The following is a 16,802-nucleotide window of genomic DNA, read 5'->3' as shown; positions in this document are numbered from 1 at the left end:
TATAGCCTACTTGGCAGCCCTTGTGAAGTTGTGCATGCACATTTCTGTTAGTCGCAAACTCGCAAACTACAGCAAGGCACCTTTGTTTTAAATTGTCCCCCATTCGCACGTCGGCAAAGCCGTTCACACCTACGGCTGGAGCATTTCTAAGGCTCTGGGCTGGAGATGCGCGTTTTCAATACCGGCGGCCCCGTCTCACCGTGCTGCGCGCATCACGTGATTAAATAAAATGTGGTATCGGATTGGTGCGGGGCGTACTTGCCGATTCCGATATGACCAAATAAGAGCATATCGGAGGGCATTCCGATACAAGTATCGGTATCGGGACATGCCTATAGACAACTACAAGTTTCTAGGAGTGCACCTGAACAGGTCGTTGGACTGGTCTGACTACTCTGGTCTTCTGTTCTTCTCAAGAAGGCTCAGATATTTTAGTGTGTGCAACAGGATGCTGCAAATGGCTGGTGAGGAAGGCGTTTTATGTGGCGGCCATATTGGATTTGGCCACCATGGCGACCCCGAAGGTAACTGGCTCGGGTTCCCTAGCTAAATCATTAGAGCAGGACTACATCTGGGCCAAATTTAGTCCTTTTAATATTGAAAAATCCATAAGGCCTGTGACTATTGCTGAAATCTTGTCCATATACATTAGGTGATTATGGTCATTAAAGCTAATTATAATTGTTCAACATATGCAAGTTAGCATCCGGCGGTTTCTACATGCTGGGGACCCATACATACTCAACATTTGTACTATAAAACTTTGGTGTACTCAACATGTCTAGGTTCACAATGGGACTCTATGGGCTGGCAAATAGACTGACTAACTGCACTTGAGCTGGGGGGGGGGGGGGTGATGTGCAAATGTCAGATGCTGTGACACTTTGTGGTACTTGTATAAATGTTTCATACCATATGTTGTAATAATTCTGACCTTTAGTGCATTTATTTTTAGTCTTGTCCAGTTTTTTCATTATTCCAATTTAGGGGGCGTGGTAACATTTTGATAGATTTTCAGCCATTTTGGGCCAAGGTGGGCTGCTTTTCTTTTCTACCTTTCATTACCCAGTAGGTTGTGAATTTTTTTATGTATGAAACATATGCTTTTGGCTACATTTTCTATGTGTATGTTTCATTGTGCTAGGTGCCAATCACTTAAGTTGAAGCGTTTTCTATAACAAATTTGCTACATTTCATGATCTAGATTCACATATGAGTAAACTAAGGCACCAATACTTGTTTCAGATGTTAGGTATATGTATTTATGACATTTGAGAAAGATTTGGTGTTGCCAAAATCAATATAACACATTTTACAAGCAAAAACAGCAGCACAAGATTTTCGTTTTTTGGTTATACACTTGTATATACATTTCTGGCTTGTGACAAAATACTGCAGGATATTATGCGGAGAACTTTTAACCCAGAGTCCAGAAGGGTATTGTCTATGGAAATATGCATTGAAATCGTAGTGCCAAAGACGCGGGAACGAAACCGAACGAAAAGGGACCTCGCAGCACGGCCTATATGGGCTTTCCCCTTTCATGAGTCCTTGTGTGTGATTTTAGAGTATCACTCCTAGCAAAGGCTTTACCACACACGTTACAAGTAAAGGCTTTTCCCCTGTATGAGTCCTCATGTGTTTTTTTAGAGCAAAACTTTGAGCAAAGCCTTTACCACACACATTACAAGTAAAGGGCTTTTCCCCTGTATGAGTCATCATGTGTGTTTTTAGATTACCGATGTTAAGACAGCCTTTACCACACACGTTACAAGTAAAGGGCTTTTCCCCTGTATGAGTCCTCATGTGTGTTTTTAGATTAAAACTTTGTGTAAAGCCGTTACCACACACGTTACAAGTAAAGGGCTTTTCCCCTGTATGAGTCATCATGTGTGTTTTTAGATCACTACTTCGTGTACAGCCTTTACCACACACGTTACAAGTAAATGGCTTTTCCCCTGTATGAGTCCTCATGTGTGTTTTTAGATTAACACTCTGAATAAAGCCTTTACCACAAACTGTACAAGTGAAGGGCTTTTCCCCTGTATGAGTCCTTGTGTGCCTCGTCAGATTTTCCTTACGATTAAAACATTTGCCACAGTCTGTACAACTAAAGCGTTTCTTCCCTGTGTGGCTCCTCATGGAGTGAGTTTGTTTTGATGATTTCAGGTCCTTGGACAGCTTGCTGCTCAACGACAATCTTTGTCCTTCCACATGTTGTTTCTTGTGTGATTTCAGTGTGTTTAAAGTTGACTGACCTTCACTGGTCTCCTGCCACTCATCACTGTCTTCAGTGTCAGATTCAGAACAGTGTGAAGAGAGGAGCTGGTTGTCACTAGTTGGTTGTGATGTTCCACAGTCCTCTACATCAGCTTGTGTTTTCATGTGTTCAGTTGAGGTGCCGGCTACAGGCTCTGTCTCTCTGTTTTCATCATCATGATCATCTTCACTTTTCACTGCTTGTAATGTCAATGTTGACCCATCAGCCTCCATTGGTCTTTGAAGTAGCTCCTCTTGTTCATCTTTAATCTGTGGTGGTTGTGGTTCCTCCTGGACCAGACTGGAGCTCCTCTCCTGTTGTTCAATGACAACTTCCTCTTTACACACAGGGAGGTGCGGGACGGCTAGAAAAAAGACAAAGAGAGAAAAACATTTAATGTTTGAACTTTTCATTTTGGAGGAACATCATCACAGATAGTTTTCAGGGCTTGACATTTGAGTCATTCTTGTACTTGTCTCGCATATTTTGTTTGTATTGAATATAATGTTGCATTTAAATAGTTACAATTAAGTAACAAGTGTTCAACAGAAGTTTATGATATATAATCCACCACTCCTGAATGAAGTGCCTGGTGCTGGGAGTCTGAGGTATTCTATTTATAGTGACTCATAGGAATAGACTGACAACCGGGTATAGTCTGGTGACCACCGGAGAGACGGGTGCCAGCCGGAATGTAGACGGCTCCTGGGTGAGCAGTGCGGGTTAGCGCCCCAGCCTGTGTCCTCCGTGAGGAGGAAGCCCAACAAACCTTGGTGAGGCCTTTAGGAGGGCCATTATAATCCACCACTCCTGAATGAAGTGCCTGGTGCTGGGAGTCTGGTGCAACGCACAGGTCCTGGGCCTGGTGAGAGCAGGAGTGGACCTGGCGAGATGTAGGAGGGGCCCGGACGGGAGTCAACCCACAGAGCCTAGTCCTTCCACGCGCCAGAATTTGGTTCTCCCAGTCCCGGCAGAGTAGTTCCGGAGCAACGGATTGTATGGCCTTTCTCATTCCCTGATGGACTGATCGAGGGTAGCTACTGGGACATAAGTCGGGATTTGATCAACCCCGGCTGGGTCGCCTGAGTGAGGGGTATGATGATGGTAGACCCGAAACCCCGTTGACCTCAGGATACATCACTGAGGATACGTCCCAGGTGCATCCATGCAATGTATTTTTAGTTATGACAAAATAACACTACACAAAAAAAGAAAAGATAACTGAAAAACATAATTGGCACAAACTCAAACAGGTTGTTGGAAGTTTCAACAAACATGTCATACATATCATAGTGTGTAGCGGTGACTCCAGGTCTCAATCTTTAGTTGATGCATGATTTGTGTAGCCTGACGCCCTGAGATGCTGAAATGAATATTATGCCAGTTGTGTTGAACAGTGGAATGTCATGAAGCAAGAGTTTAACCAATGCAACCAATGCGTGTCTGTCAAGATGAGAGAAAATCATCATCATTGTTCGACCACAGTCGAGATTGTGGATTTCACAATATCACGCTAGACTTTCCGGTCCTTCATTGCCATCCCCAGTTCCTGCTTACTGATGCCTGTGTCCCTAGCGATGAGGGAACGACAGTTTTCTATTTCTGGTCTGCTTTGAGGCAGGACTCCAGAGAAGAAGGGAAGATATAACCTCATTGTCAGCTCTGTAGCAGTGGCCGGCAAACTGTGTTCTTCTGGATCGGACTAGTGAAGAAACACGGGGAAGGTTGCCGTATATTAGATTAGTCGATGGGTGGCTCTTCCAAGACAGATTTTGCATCCAACCGTTTCTCTAGTTTCTTTGAACGTGTCCATGTCTCGGAGCCATAGAGTAGAATCGGCTCAACGGTCATCCTAAATATTTTTACTTAACATCTTACTAAGCTGGGATGACAAGATCTTATGCATGTCATTGCAGGCTGACCAGGCCATACCCTTCCTAGTTTGAAAGATATATATGAACCCAAATACTTGTAGTCATCAACCTGTTTCAGAGGAGTGTTGTTAAGTGTTTTTATAATGTGGTTATTGTTGGATTTGCATATATTTATGTATTCAGTTTTCGTCTCGTTGAGATAAAGACCAACACAGTTGGAGGCCTGCTCAAGACACTGAACCCTACATTGCCTCCAATGAGTTGGTTGGTGTGAGCTCGCCACCATTGGTGTCTGAATGTGGGAAGTGAGAACCCTGGAGTCGACTGTTCGCCGCTTCACCTCCCAATGTATGAATGAATTGTAAAGTGCTTTGACCACTTGGAAAAGTGCTATGAAAATGCAATTCATTATAAAAATGCAATTCATTATTTGATTTATCGTGTGTATTTGGTTTCATATACAAGAGGGGTTTTTCAAAGCATTTATTCACTATGTTAAAGAAGTCGTGTCAGAAAACTTGACGTTTTATCTGATCGAGGAGCTAGTATTGTATACCATTGATTTGATCCATTTTGAAGTAATGATATACAAAATTAGGACCTAATTTCCCTTAAAGGGATAGTTCAGATTTTTTGAACTTAAGTTGTATGAAATACTTGCCATTAATATAGTGGTTGCAACTGTATTAATTGATTGCCCGAGTCCCATGGTGGGAGTTCTGCTCTGGTTTTGGTCAATATTAAGTAGTTCCGGTCATTTTGTGGGGGGCACTGGGGCCACGCAGTAAAAGTAAATTAATCCACAAAACGAACGTAATTTGTATTGTTGACCTATTTCTAAAATATTAGCGTGACTTTCGTTCAACTTTGACCCCTCTATCACATGGAACTATTTTTTGGGCGTAGTGATATGGACACAAAAAACATAGTTCTGTGTGATAGAGGGGTAAAAAAATAACGAAAGTTGCACTAATATTTTAGAAATAGGTCAACAATACAAATTACGTTAGTTGTGTGGATTAATTTACTTTTACTGCGTGGCCCCCAGTGCCCCCCACAAAATGACCGGAACTACTTGATATTTCACCAAAACCAGAGCAGAACTCCCACCACAGGACTCGGGCAATCAATTAATACAGTTGCAACCACTATATTAATGGCAAGTATTTCATACAACTTAAGTTCAAAAAATCTGAACTATCCCTTTAAGGAACTTGACTACCTTGATTACATTTGTATGAATGCAATAATATCAAACAATTACAATTTCTCCTACCTAACAACATCACTGTGGTACATTCTGTTCCCTAGACGGGCTCTCTACCCATTCAGCTATAGCTGTCCCTCTCTAAGGAAGGACAATATCAGTCACTAGAACCAGGGATGGGTGTTTTCTGTGTATCTACGATGGTTAAAATGGAGTTTGAAGTTACAATGGGCTTGTCTGATAAAAATGAATATAAAATATCTAAATACTGAATTGAGCAAATTAAAAACTGTCCAGAGTGTTCACAAAAAGCCTGAGTAGACGATAACATTACCCACAATTATTTTGAAAGTGAAATATCCCTTTATGCAAGTAAACAACACACCACATACCTATACGGTACAACTTTACTACAGGTTGCATCTTCGCATCAAACTGTACACGTCTATGGTCCACCTCTGGCTGTTCCTCTGACAACGTTGAATGTCTTTTGGAGGCCATCTCTCTAGATACTGTAGACCTCTCCCTGTGATGCTCTGTGGAAATCACCAGTAGAAACAACTTGTATTTATCATTCAATAAGGGTTTACTGAACAACTGAACAACCAGGAGTAGTCTGGTGACCACCGGAGAGACGGGTGAAAGCCGGAATGTAGACGGCATCCGGGAGCAGTATGGGTTGGCGCTCCAGCCTGTGTCTTCCGTGAGGAGGAAGCCCAACACACCCACGGTGAGGCCTTTAGGAGGGCCATTCAAGCTGCAGGCCATTCAAGCTGCAAGCACCACCGTTGCCCAGGTGGAGCCTGCAGCACCACCGTTGCCCAGGTGGAGCCTGCAGAACCATTGTGGCTCAAGAATCCACCACTCCTGAATTAAGTGTCTGGTGCTGATTGATGATTAGAACCTTCCTGTACAGATCACTTAACCCTTTGAGTGGACCAGTACCATGTCTCGTGCTTAAAATCTTAAGTCTCACGCACAAATATCTTAATAGCTAAACATGATTATGGGTTCAAACATGTTGTGCTATACTTATGTAGCGGCACAAGCGGAAACATGCTGTGTGTCTGTGTCTTTTAGGGGAACATGAGTTACCAAACTATATTTTTATCCTTACAGTTTCTGAATAACCCTTTAGTCTTGTTAGAATAATACAATAAAAACATCATTGTGTTTTACCTGAGAGAGTATTGCACCACATCTTCCTACGTAGTAATGTCAAAGTTGACTCACCAGTCTCCTCTTCCTGTTCATCTTTAATCTGTGGATGTTGTTGTTCCTCCTGGACCAGACTGGATCTCCTCTCCTCACATTCAGATGAAACCTCTTTACACACAGACAGGAGGAGGGGAGAGACGGTAGCATCAGCAGAGCAACTCAAAGTGCTTTTTTCAGAATTAGACGGGATGATTTAGATCGGGAGTTATGATCGTTTTAAGATTTTCGTTTTCGTCAGCTAAACAGGCAGGGGACATTTTCGATGACGTGTCACTTTTTGACACGTCATCGGATCGGGCAACAAGCGCTCCAAGGCTCTAGAGTGATGCGAACGGTTTTGTTATCATTAATCTCCGTCCTATTTATCAATCTCCGGCTTGGGCACTTGACCATGACCTTGAACTTGGACGGAGAACTCCGCCCCGGGCTTCCAAGGTGTTAACAGTTTTTGTATTGAGTTGTGCTTGAAATGTACTGTAATTCTGCAAACTGTTTTTTTTTTTTTTAAAGCCACTGCGTGTGCCGTGCCTGTGACTCTGACCATTTATGTGACTCTCACCATTTATGCCAAATATCTTAATAGCTAAACATGATTATGGGTTCAAACTTGTTGTGCTATACTTATGTAGCGGCACAAGCGGAAACAACATGCTGTGTGTCTGTCTGTCTTTTAGGGGACCATGAGTTACCAAACTATATTTTTATCGTTACAGTTGCTGGATAACCCTTTAGTCTTGTTAGAATAATACTAATAAAAACATCATTGTGTTTTACCTGAGAGAGTATTGCAGCACATCTTCCTACATAGTAATGTCAAAGTTGACTCACCAGTCTCCTCTTCCTGTTCCTCTTTAATCTGTGGATGTTGTTGTTCCTCCTGGACCAGACTGGATCTCCTCTCCTCATATTCAGATGAAACCACTTTACACACAGACAGAAGGAGGAGAGAGAAGGTAGCATCAGCAGAGGAACTCAAAGTGCTTTTGTCAACTCAAAGATGACATTTATTCTCCTATTTGTTTTGTCAGGATAAGCATCGTTTAAAAAATAAGTGTCTTGAATCTCTTCACAACGCCTGGCAGAGTGAGTAGAGCCTGACATCAGTCTCACCGATGTATCCGTAATTTTTGGCACCGATGCCCGACATCGGACATTATTTCTCTGATGTGGCTGAAGTTTTTTTTATCATCATTAATGTAACCTACACTTGTCTTTTAGAATGTAATACGCCCTTATGAAACGCGCTCTTTTGGTTTGATATAAATTTCTTGCAGCTGCAGAAAATGGATTTAAAAGGCACTGTGCGCACCGTGCCTGTGACTCTGGAGCCTAGGCTGCAGCAGAAAACCCTGCCCTGTGAGTGACTGTCATACATGGAAGTCCAGCTGTCATTCCGGACCCCTCGCCCTGAGAAAATGTCGTCCGTGTGCAGCCCGGGAAAATATATGAGAGATGTTTAAAAAAGATCAGATATTTGAATAAACAAGCGTTTTCTGCCTGAACTTTTACATGGATGTGAAACTAGAGGACAATATCTCACTCCACGTCTTTGGAATTATGTATTGGGTGAGTACAAACAGAGCGTGGAGCACATTTATGCCGCCCATGTCTCCTTGCTCACTGGGAGCAGAGGCATCCGATCTATGGCTGTGTTTACAGGAATATGTAATTTATGTATGATCACAGACATTCTAGGGCTAGTATAACTACTGGTAAATGTAGTTCAGTTCAGCTAGCTTAATGCTACTTGTAGCTAAGCTGGTGTTGTTCAGAGTCTACTAACCTGCAGTGTGTAGATCGATGTCCATATCAAAATCAATGTCCAGCCGTTTGTTTTGTGTCTCCAGCAGAGTTTCTAGTGTCTCCATCTCTCTCTGGAAGAGGTTGACCATGAACTCTCCCACCGCGCTGAGGCGCTCCAACACAAACACTCTGACGCTAAGCTCCACACTACAAACATCAGCAGCGCCACGCTGTTTGTCCACAACAAACAATATCTCCTCTCCCACCGACGCTAGCTGTTCATTTATCTTCAGCCGTACAGACTCCATTTGAAGCTTTTCACCTCCTTTGGGAGACATTTCCACCAAGCTTTCTGTTCCTACTGTAATATAGAATGTGTAATAAAGGCAGAAATATCAACAATTCCCGAGAGGCACGACAACATGTTTGTTCAACAACATTACCGTGGAAAACAACTGGCGTGGCCACGGGCACTGTTTTTTTTGGCAAATCTAACCTAGCAAATATAAGACTTCCAGTGGACGATCTCTTCAAAATAAGAGTACCCTCTAGAGTATTGAAAAAAAGATTAATTTGCACAAAAATTAAGCATTTAAACGATGCTATAAGACACACATTATGTAAAAATTTAAAAATAAGTAATAAGTAATGTTTCTGTGTAAAGATAAGTAAGTCTCCCCGGACATGTGCATATGTCACACTAGTCGATACATAGAAGGTATTTTTGTCCAGCATCCACTTTATAAAGTCCATGCACTCCAGTGCATGGACTTGGGCATTTATCCATTTATTTAACTATTTTACGTTATTTCATTACTTATTTTTACACAGAAACATAATGTGTGTCTTCACAATAACTGTAATGTAATAATAATACTAATAATAATGTAATATAATAATTATTTAATTAACTACACTTTTATTCTGAAAGCAACCGGATGTCTTAAATTTGCTAGCTCTCAAACTGGAAATTCTAGATTTGCCAAAAAGACGGAGCCGTGGCCACGTGATGCAAACAAGTACTTCCGAACGGGTCAAAGTTTTCACGCATGCGCAAAAAGTAATCCAGGCACTGTTGCCTTAATGCCTTTCGCCCCCTGGTGGTGGAGGTGTGTAACTGTCAGATAGATAGATAGATAGATAGATAGATAGATAGATAGATAGATAGAAGTAGATAGAGAGATAGATAGATAGATAGATAGATAGATAGTGTTATGACCTGGCTCTTGGGCCATTACAAAGGAGGAAGACACACAGCTGTTTAAAGGTGCACAAACCAATATTGATTTACAATATAATAAATGTATGCATCAAACAATACTAAAGTATTAAGTGGCTTGTGTTAATCAGTAGATCAGTAGTGTAAGTGAGTGGATGTGTGGTAAATGTAATGTAGGGTGTTGAATGGTGCAAACAAATGCTGCTGCTCTCATGGAAGGAGAGAGAGAGAGACCTGGCTCCCAAGAGAAGACAGACTATGCACACACTGCACACAAAACGAGGTAGAGACTGAGCTACACTTCCTAACCGTCTGTCCACTGTACCAAGACATCAGAGACATGTACTTCCCTGCACGGATTACAATCCCCCATGGAGAGTTTGAAAACCACCAAATGTTTAGGCCTATAACATGTTTAAAACATTGAAATACTGCTGTTAACTTTCAAAAGTATAAAACGTATAAAATGTAGCTTACATTTCCATTTCCAAGTAAGTGGATGTATATAGGCTATATGGAAATGAAACAGCCTAGTTTAATGGGAATGTCAGGTTGAAGGAATACACACACACATTGTAGTAAAATGTGTGCAGTGATGCTAAATGAATATCATTGTCTTGCAAGCAGCCAAGCAATTATACCCTTTGCAACTAATCCCTATTTTATCATTCCTATTTAGGAATTACCTGTCTGTCCAGAGCTGTGTACAGTAGGTACAGACAATTACGGGCTGTAAGGCAGTGTTGTTTTTGGCAGCACATTTTGATTTTAGTTTTAGTCACATTTTAGTCACCTGGAATGTTTTAGTGTTAGTCTAGTTTTAGTCAACTAAATATCATAAAGTTTTAGTCGACTAAAATTGATTTTGGTGGGCCTTGTTGCCATCGTAATGACTGTTTTTACACTTGCTGAAAATGTCCGATCTACAAGCTCACAACGCGTCGCGTTGTGAGCTTGTAGATCGGGCATTTTCAGCATGCAACCAAGTGTAAAATGACTTATAGGCCCTACTGGATCTCTTGTCCACTAGTCCCTAACATTTTAGTCTAGTTTATTTTGTATTCCTCAATAAAACAGTTGGATTGGCTACGGCCAACCCCATTACAGATGATGGCCCCCCACCAATGAAGAGGGCATTACCTCCTTGTCCTTCATCTGAAACAGAATCTGGTTCAAACATATAAGATATTATGTTCTTATGCTCTGTGATGTGAAGCACTTTGGTTCGACCTCGGTCGTTGGAAATGTGCTATACAAATAAAGTTTGATTTGATTTGATTTGATATATGGCTGAATCTCACCAATCTGCCATCCCTCTGCCATTTGTAAACAATTGGGCAGAGCCATGGGCAGTCCTTTTGTAAGGAGGGGGAGGGACTAGGACAGGTGGGTGGTCTTAAAGTAGGAGGCGGAGGGATGGATTAGGTGGGTGGTGCTAAGGTTAAACTCACGCATACCTAATGAACTGGTGGGTGTGTCCACATAAAACCATCATTTTAACAAATACTGTACACTTTTTTGAAATACCTCCTTCTATAACAATAAGACCTGATGATCATGTTTAAGGGTGGAAAAAAATCACGGCACTCCATCTTTAACTTTTTTAAAACATAAAAATATTGGTAGGGTAGCGTACTACTGGCCAATCTGGACTGGAGGGGCACAAAATCCAATCTGGGGGGGCAATGCCCCCCTGTAGAGATGGCACTGAACACAATTTGTAATCAAAGTAATCTAATTTGCTACATTTACTCTCTTTTGAATAATTCTGGTAATATGTAATAGTCCTAAAGCCGCGTTCACAACGCCAGTAGCTGGACAAATAAAGCAAGCTAAAATGATTTTGAAGCTGCTTCTAGCTTCATTGGTATGAACTCTGCATAATATATAATATAAGTCTATATTATTAATGAAATTAATGAAATTCATCTATCCTTTCCGCAGGCAATCTACTATCGGCACATCAGGGCAGAAGATCAAGATCTAGACATCCTACGTCAGCATGAGTATGGGGCTCAGATCGTGGAAAACCCCACACTCCTGGAGCTGGTCGTCGAAAGACAAGTTGAAGACTACCAATACTTGGAAGGATATGTTTGCTTCATCCTGGAACGTACAGGCATATGAACTTGTAACCCTACTTTAAGACTGGTTTGGTTTCAGTCAAATGGAAATAATATTATTCTCTGAAGGCTCCCTCTGTAATTCTACCCTTCATTAAAGGACATCAAATTCAACGTATTAAATTTCCTTTGTGTTTTTGGGGCTCCCATATGTAAAGCAAAGCAAAGCAAAGTTCTTTGTTTACCCAGGGTGAATGGACTAAGCTCGAGATGCTTATTTACAGGCAGACCCTGCTCATAGAACATTTCATGGTAGGGGTTCAATGCCTTGCTCAAGGGCACTTCAACGGTGGTAATTTTAACGTGCCGGTCCGGGGATTCGAACTGGCGACCTTCCGATAACAAGACCGCTCCGCAAACCGTTCTGCCCCACAAATAACCAATTTTGAACAATCAGGCTTTCATATCATATGGGTGCATTAATGGAAATTGCTCTCAGGAACAGCTCAACTCATTTTGTCCTCATCATGATGTCATCAATGTCACCCTACTTTGTATAATTCCTCCTCTTCTTCAGTCTTCAGTTCAAAATTTGCATTTCCACTTGGTTTCCATGCCAGCTTGTTGATTTTCCAAGCTGGCATGGAATGTAAATACGGTTTTATCTAGCATCAACCTCCACCCTGTTACATGTGTTTTAGCCTTGGAAACCCAGACATGTTTTAATCACAATTAGACAACATATGATTGCAAGGAAGAAAGCATTGGTAAAACTAAAGTATTCCAAAAAAGGGGCCAAATAACACCGAAAATAAAGGTATCCTGAACATGTATGATTAAAATGACGTTAAGTGAAAATAGTATACATTTTAATAGATATGACCATGTCCTGTAAAACGGGGTGGGCAATTGTCCTACTTAATGGGTGATAATTTCAGTAAAAATTTGGCTATATCGATCTGAGCTAGACAAACTAGTTTTAAGCTGAACATGCCCTACTCCAGATAATACATTTTTAAAGAGAAAGCTACTAGGCTGAAAAAGGCGCCAAATTGACTCATGTATAGTACAACAAGACACTACTTTTCTCTTTAGTTTATTTTGCACCAAAGTCACTGATACACACTTTATGTACAGCACAGTTATACAAACGGGGACAAAGGTGAGAACTGGACAGAGTTTTTACATGATAAAATCAAGTAGGCTCTGTCTATATAGTACCGTTCCGTAGGAAAATGACCTTAAGTAATGTAAAGGGTACATGACTTGGACATAAAATTACCTTAAGTAATGTAAAGGGTACATGACTTGGACATAAAATGACCTTAAGTAATGTAAAGGGTACATGACTTGGACATAAAATGACCTTAAGTAATGTAAAGGGTACGTGACTTGGAGCCTAAATTATACATCATTATCATCCTACATTTATCCTTCACGGTATTGTTTATGGGGAAAATGATTGATATCTAAGTTTTGGAGGAATTTGTGGTGATTGTACAAATGTACCTTAAATACAGAATGTCGTAGTCATATATATATATATATATATATATATATATATATATATATATATTTATTATTATTTGCCCATTCTTCTGGTTAAATGGTAGGGCCGTGTATGTATGTTCTAGATGGCTCACAAGATGACACAATACTTTCGGATATCCAGCCTTTACGACCGGACTTGACGTGACGCACGCTCCTGTGGAGCCGCTATATAAGCTTTATTGATAGGTGATGCACGATGTAAATGAGCACGTACGCGCGTGTGCTTTGAAAAGCCGCGTGGCTCGCCCGTAGAGAATTAACTTGGATTACATTTCTTTCTGATTCTATTAGATTTGAGACCCTCTTTATTTGTGGAAGAGTCTATACGTGTAGGCCTGGAGATGTCATTAACAAAATACTTTAAGCCTATGAATAATTAATTATATTTGTGTCAAGTAGGCTAGCCTACATAATGTAGGCCTATATAGTTTATTTGTAGGCTACAACACCACTGGTGATGCTTGGTCATTCCATTGCGTAGGCCTATGCTACAGCCTGCGATGATACAGCAGCGGCATTGAAACAGCCAAATGTTCTATCACGCTTGTAGGTACAGGCCTAACACCCTTGCTTGGTGCCCACCTATATTCTGTTACACATATACGTGTAACGTTAGGCTCCATTTATCCTATATTTAACTTACCATCCACACCTACAGTAGCTGGAGACCAATATCCCGATATGTGGAGTCGCGTTTTACAGAGTCATAATAAAACGGATGTTTTTTTACATAAAGAATGGGGCACTGGCTTGCTAAATAAATCAAATTTTCATTGAAAGACGCCATCCTCTTCTGAACAAACCAACACACATAATCAGTGCCTTAAATATGGTACTGATTGTAGAAATAACTTAGTACCTGCTGACTGCAGACAGCCGTGCGTAATTTCATCATCATCATCATCATAACCTTTATTTAAGCGTGGAGTACAATTGAGGGGCAGGCCCTCATTTTCAATGTAGCCGAAATACAAAACACAAAATCAACAATATACATTAAATACAGCAATATAAAATATATGAAATGGAAAACAGAAAGTATTCAAAACTAAAATAACTATAATAGATAGATGATAATTAATTAAAACAGTTACATTGTTGAACAAAAGTGCCATAAATCATTTCCCTGAATTTACCTAGGGAAGGCAGTAATCTGATTTTTAGAGACTGAGATGGCTTATTTGAGGTCTCCAAGTTGGGTGACACTCTCCAGTCTCCAGTCGGACTTTTCTGCAGGACTCAGGAGACTACAACTAAACTCCGCCCATTGGGATAAAAAACAGCCCTTCTCTCCTATTGGTTGGTGGTTAAACCCCACCCTCTGTGTTGTGTGGATGCTGTGTGGATGTTGTGTGGATGTTGTGCCTACAAGCTGTTGTACGGCTTTCGGCTGTGTTTCGACTGCCCCCCACCCCCTCATACAACAAACATGTTGTGTCAAACCACGTGACTCCCATTGGAAATGAATTGCGAGCTTGCATCAGTAAACAAGTCCCATGCATCAGCTACATCAGTCTGTTGTAAAGGTGTAAGGCCTGACTCACACCTTTACATATAGCATACAACAATGTTGCATGGTAGATGTAAACAAAGGGTAAGTGGCATGGCCCAATGCATTTCCAATGGAAGTCACATGGTTTGACACAACAGTTTTGTTGTACGGCTTTCGGCTGTGTTTCGACTGCCCCCCTCCCCCTCATACAACACAAATGTGTCAAACCATTGGAAATGCATTGCGAGCTTGCATCAGTAAACAAGTCTCATGCATCAGCTATGTCATTTATGTATGATCACAGACATTCTAGGGCTAGTATAACTATAGCCATGGTTCATATGCCGCTCGTACTTCACGAGTGTCATGGCTTAACTTCCACCTGTTTTACACGATCGCTACATTTACAGAGCAAACGTGTACATAAACATTCAGATTTCAAATTTGAAGTACTCACAACATGTGCCAGTAATTCACTGGTACAGCGATTAGCATTGCTGCATCCCGCGTTGTGTAATAAAAGGCATTTTTATCCGAGCTGTTTTTTTTGCCATTGGCTTTCAACTACGCGCCCGTATAGGTCGGGAGGAGTGTGGCACTGGGTGTGTTCGATATAGGCACGCTGACCGCACTGCCAATACAGACAAATAGGCGAGTGCACTCCCGGTGTGCAACTGTGAATTTCCTAAACGAACCCCGTTTGAGAAAAGTAGTCGGTGTTCGGATAAAAATGCTTTTTATTAAACAACGTGGGATGCAGCAATGCTAATCGCTGTACCAGCAAATTTCTAACACCCGTGGCACATGTGGTGAGGACTTTATATTTTAAATCTGAATGTTTATGTAGGCCTACACATTTTCCATGTAAATGTAGCGATCGCGTAAAACTGGCTTCAGTTGGCGCCAGTTTTTCAGTTGGCGCCAGTTTTATGTTTTCTTTATTTGTTCACTTCTTTCATAATGTTTTCATTTTCATATACCGGTATATCAAATTTTGTTTTGGAAAAGATATAAAGTTATAATTTGGATTAATAGAAGCCTCCACCTCTAATTAGAAACTTAGTATGTCATGTCAATTTAGTGAGCCCCTATGCACTTCCTTTATAATTTCTCCCCTTCAAAGTAAAAGCTCCTCTGCAGTGATTCTGGAACAGTGAATACACTGACACCACGGCGCGTAAACAGCGCCTCAAACTGTGACTCCGCCCACCACCGGGGGAAGTTGTGATTTGCGCTCGTTCACTGCAATGCAATTTGCGGCATTTTCAAAACAATATTGAGCAGAGTAGCGATTATCAAACGTATTTGCAATGCCATACGTTGAAAGATGGCATACAGTTTTTGACCTTATTAGTGTGGTTGCCCTAACAGGGCAACCAGACTATTGCAATTGTAACACTTTATTATTCCATTGGATTAGTCTTTTTTTTTATTCGCTACTCCTCCCACAGTTTTGACTGTACGCACTTGAGCCATATCTCAAATTGACCGGCTTCATCGGGAAGGATGTGCTTGTATTTTTTTAAGAGAAATGTTGTATAGTTTAATTGATATTAATTTATTAGTGAATAGAATTTCCCCATTGACATGAATGGGAAAATGCGATTTTTCGTATTTTCTCACATTCAAGTATTTTTTCCTCAGAGACTGTAAGCACTAAAGTTACAAAACTTGGAGGGTAGGTTCATAATAATTACTAAAATTAATCAACTTATAATGTTATCGGTCGGCCTCATGGTGGCGCTATAACAGCCAACTTTACGTTTTGGCTTATAACTCGTGAATCGTAGGTCGTAAAATCAAATAGTTTTTTTCCCTGGCTCTCTTGGGTCATGACGCATCTCCCCATATAGGCCACGCCCATTTGCGTCATGATAGATTTTCCGCCATTTTGAATTTTATCCAAAACACACTTTTTGCTGCTCCTTCTACAGATTTTGTCCAAATCTCACAAAAATCAGCACACATGATCTCTGGACCTATCCGATTAAAACACCATCGGCAGAATTTTGGTAGTGCGTATCGTTCGGCCGTAATCGTCGTCCGAAATTAGTAGGAGGGGCCTATATCACAAAAAATGCCATAAATCACGAACGGAATGTCCAATCCATCCCAAATTTGAATCACATGTCGCGGGTGGTTCATTTAACCAAGTTCCAAAAGCAATTCCATTTT

At 41.0% G+C, this 16,802-nt stretch overlaps 1 protein-coding gene across 1 annotated transcript; it reads right to left on the bottom strand.

Annotated features, from left to right (window-relative positions):
* Positions 1 to 1,171: 1,171 nt before the first annotated feature.
* On the bottom strand, positions 1,172 to 8,752 carry LOC306918938 (uncharacterized protein). Its single transcript, XM_079531774.1, has 5 exons — positions 8,343 to 8,752; positions 7,388 to 7,480; positions 6,575 to 6,667; positions 5,734 to 5,877; positions 1,172 to 2,624 (listed from the first exon to the last, which is right to left on the bottom strand). Exons 1-5 carry the CDS (start codon positions 8,638 to 8,640, stop codon positions 1,564 to 1,566), a joined length of 1,689 nt encoding a protein of 562 aa, XP_079387900.1. The 5' UTR covers positions 8,641 to 8,752; the 3' UTR covers positions 1,172 to 1,563.
* Between the last annotated feature and the right edge of the window lie 8,050 nt (positions 8,753 to 16,802).

The sequence above is a fragment of the Electrona antarctica genome, assembly GCF_951216825.1.
Source record: "Electrona antarctica genome assembly, contig: scaffold_85, whole genome shotgun sequence".
Taxonomy (NCBI): domain Eukaryota; kingdom Metazoa; phylum Chordata; class Actinopteri; order Myctophiformes; family Myctophidae; genus Electrona; species Electrona antarctica.
Note: the sequence above shows the minus strand (reverse complement) of the source record. Positions and strands in the feature narration are given on the sequence as shown.

Excerpts from the sequence above, each read along its gene's own strand:
- LOC306918938 (XM_079531774.1), bottom strand. The coding sequence starts at position 8,640 with ATGTCTCCCAAAGGAGGTGAAAAGCTTCAAATGGAGTCTGTACGGCTG. Across the intron at positions 7,481-8,342 it reads CATCGATCTACACACTGCAG|TGGTTTCATCTGAATATGAG; the intron begins GTTAGTAGACTC and ends CTGTGTGTAAAG. Across the intron at positions 5,878-6,574 it reads TGAACAGGAAGAGGAGACTG|AGCATCACAGGGAGAGGTCT; the intron begins GTGAGTCAACTT and ends TGATTTCCACAG.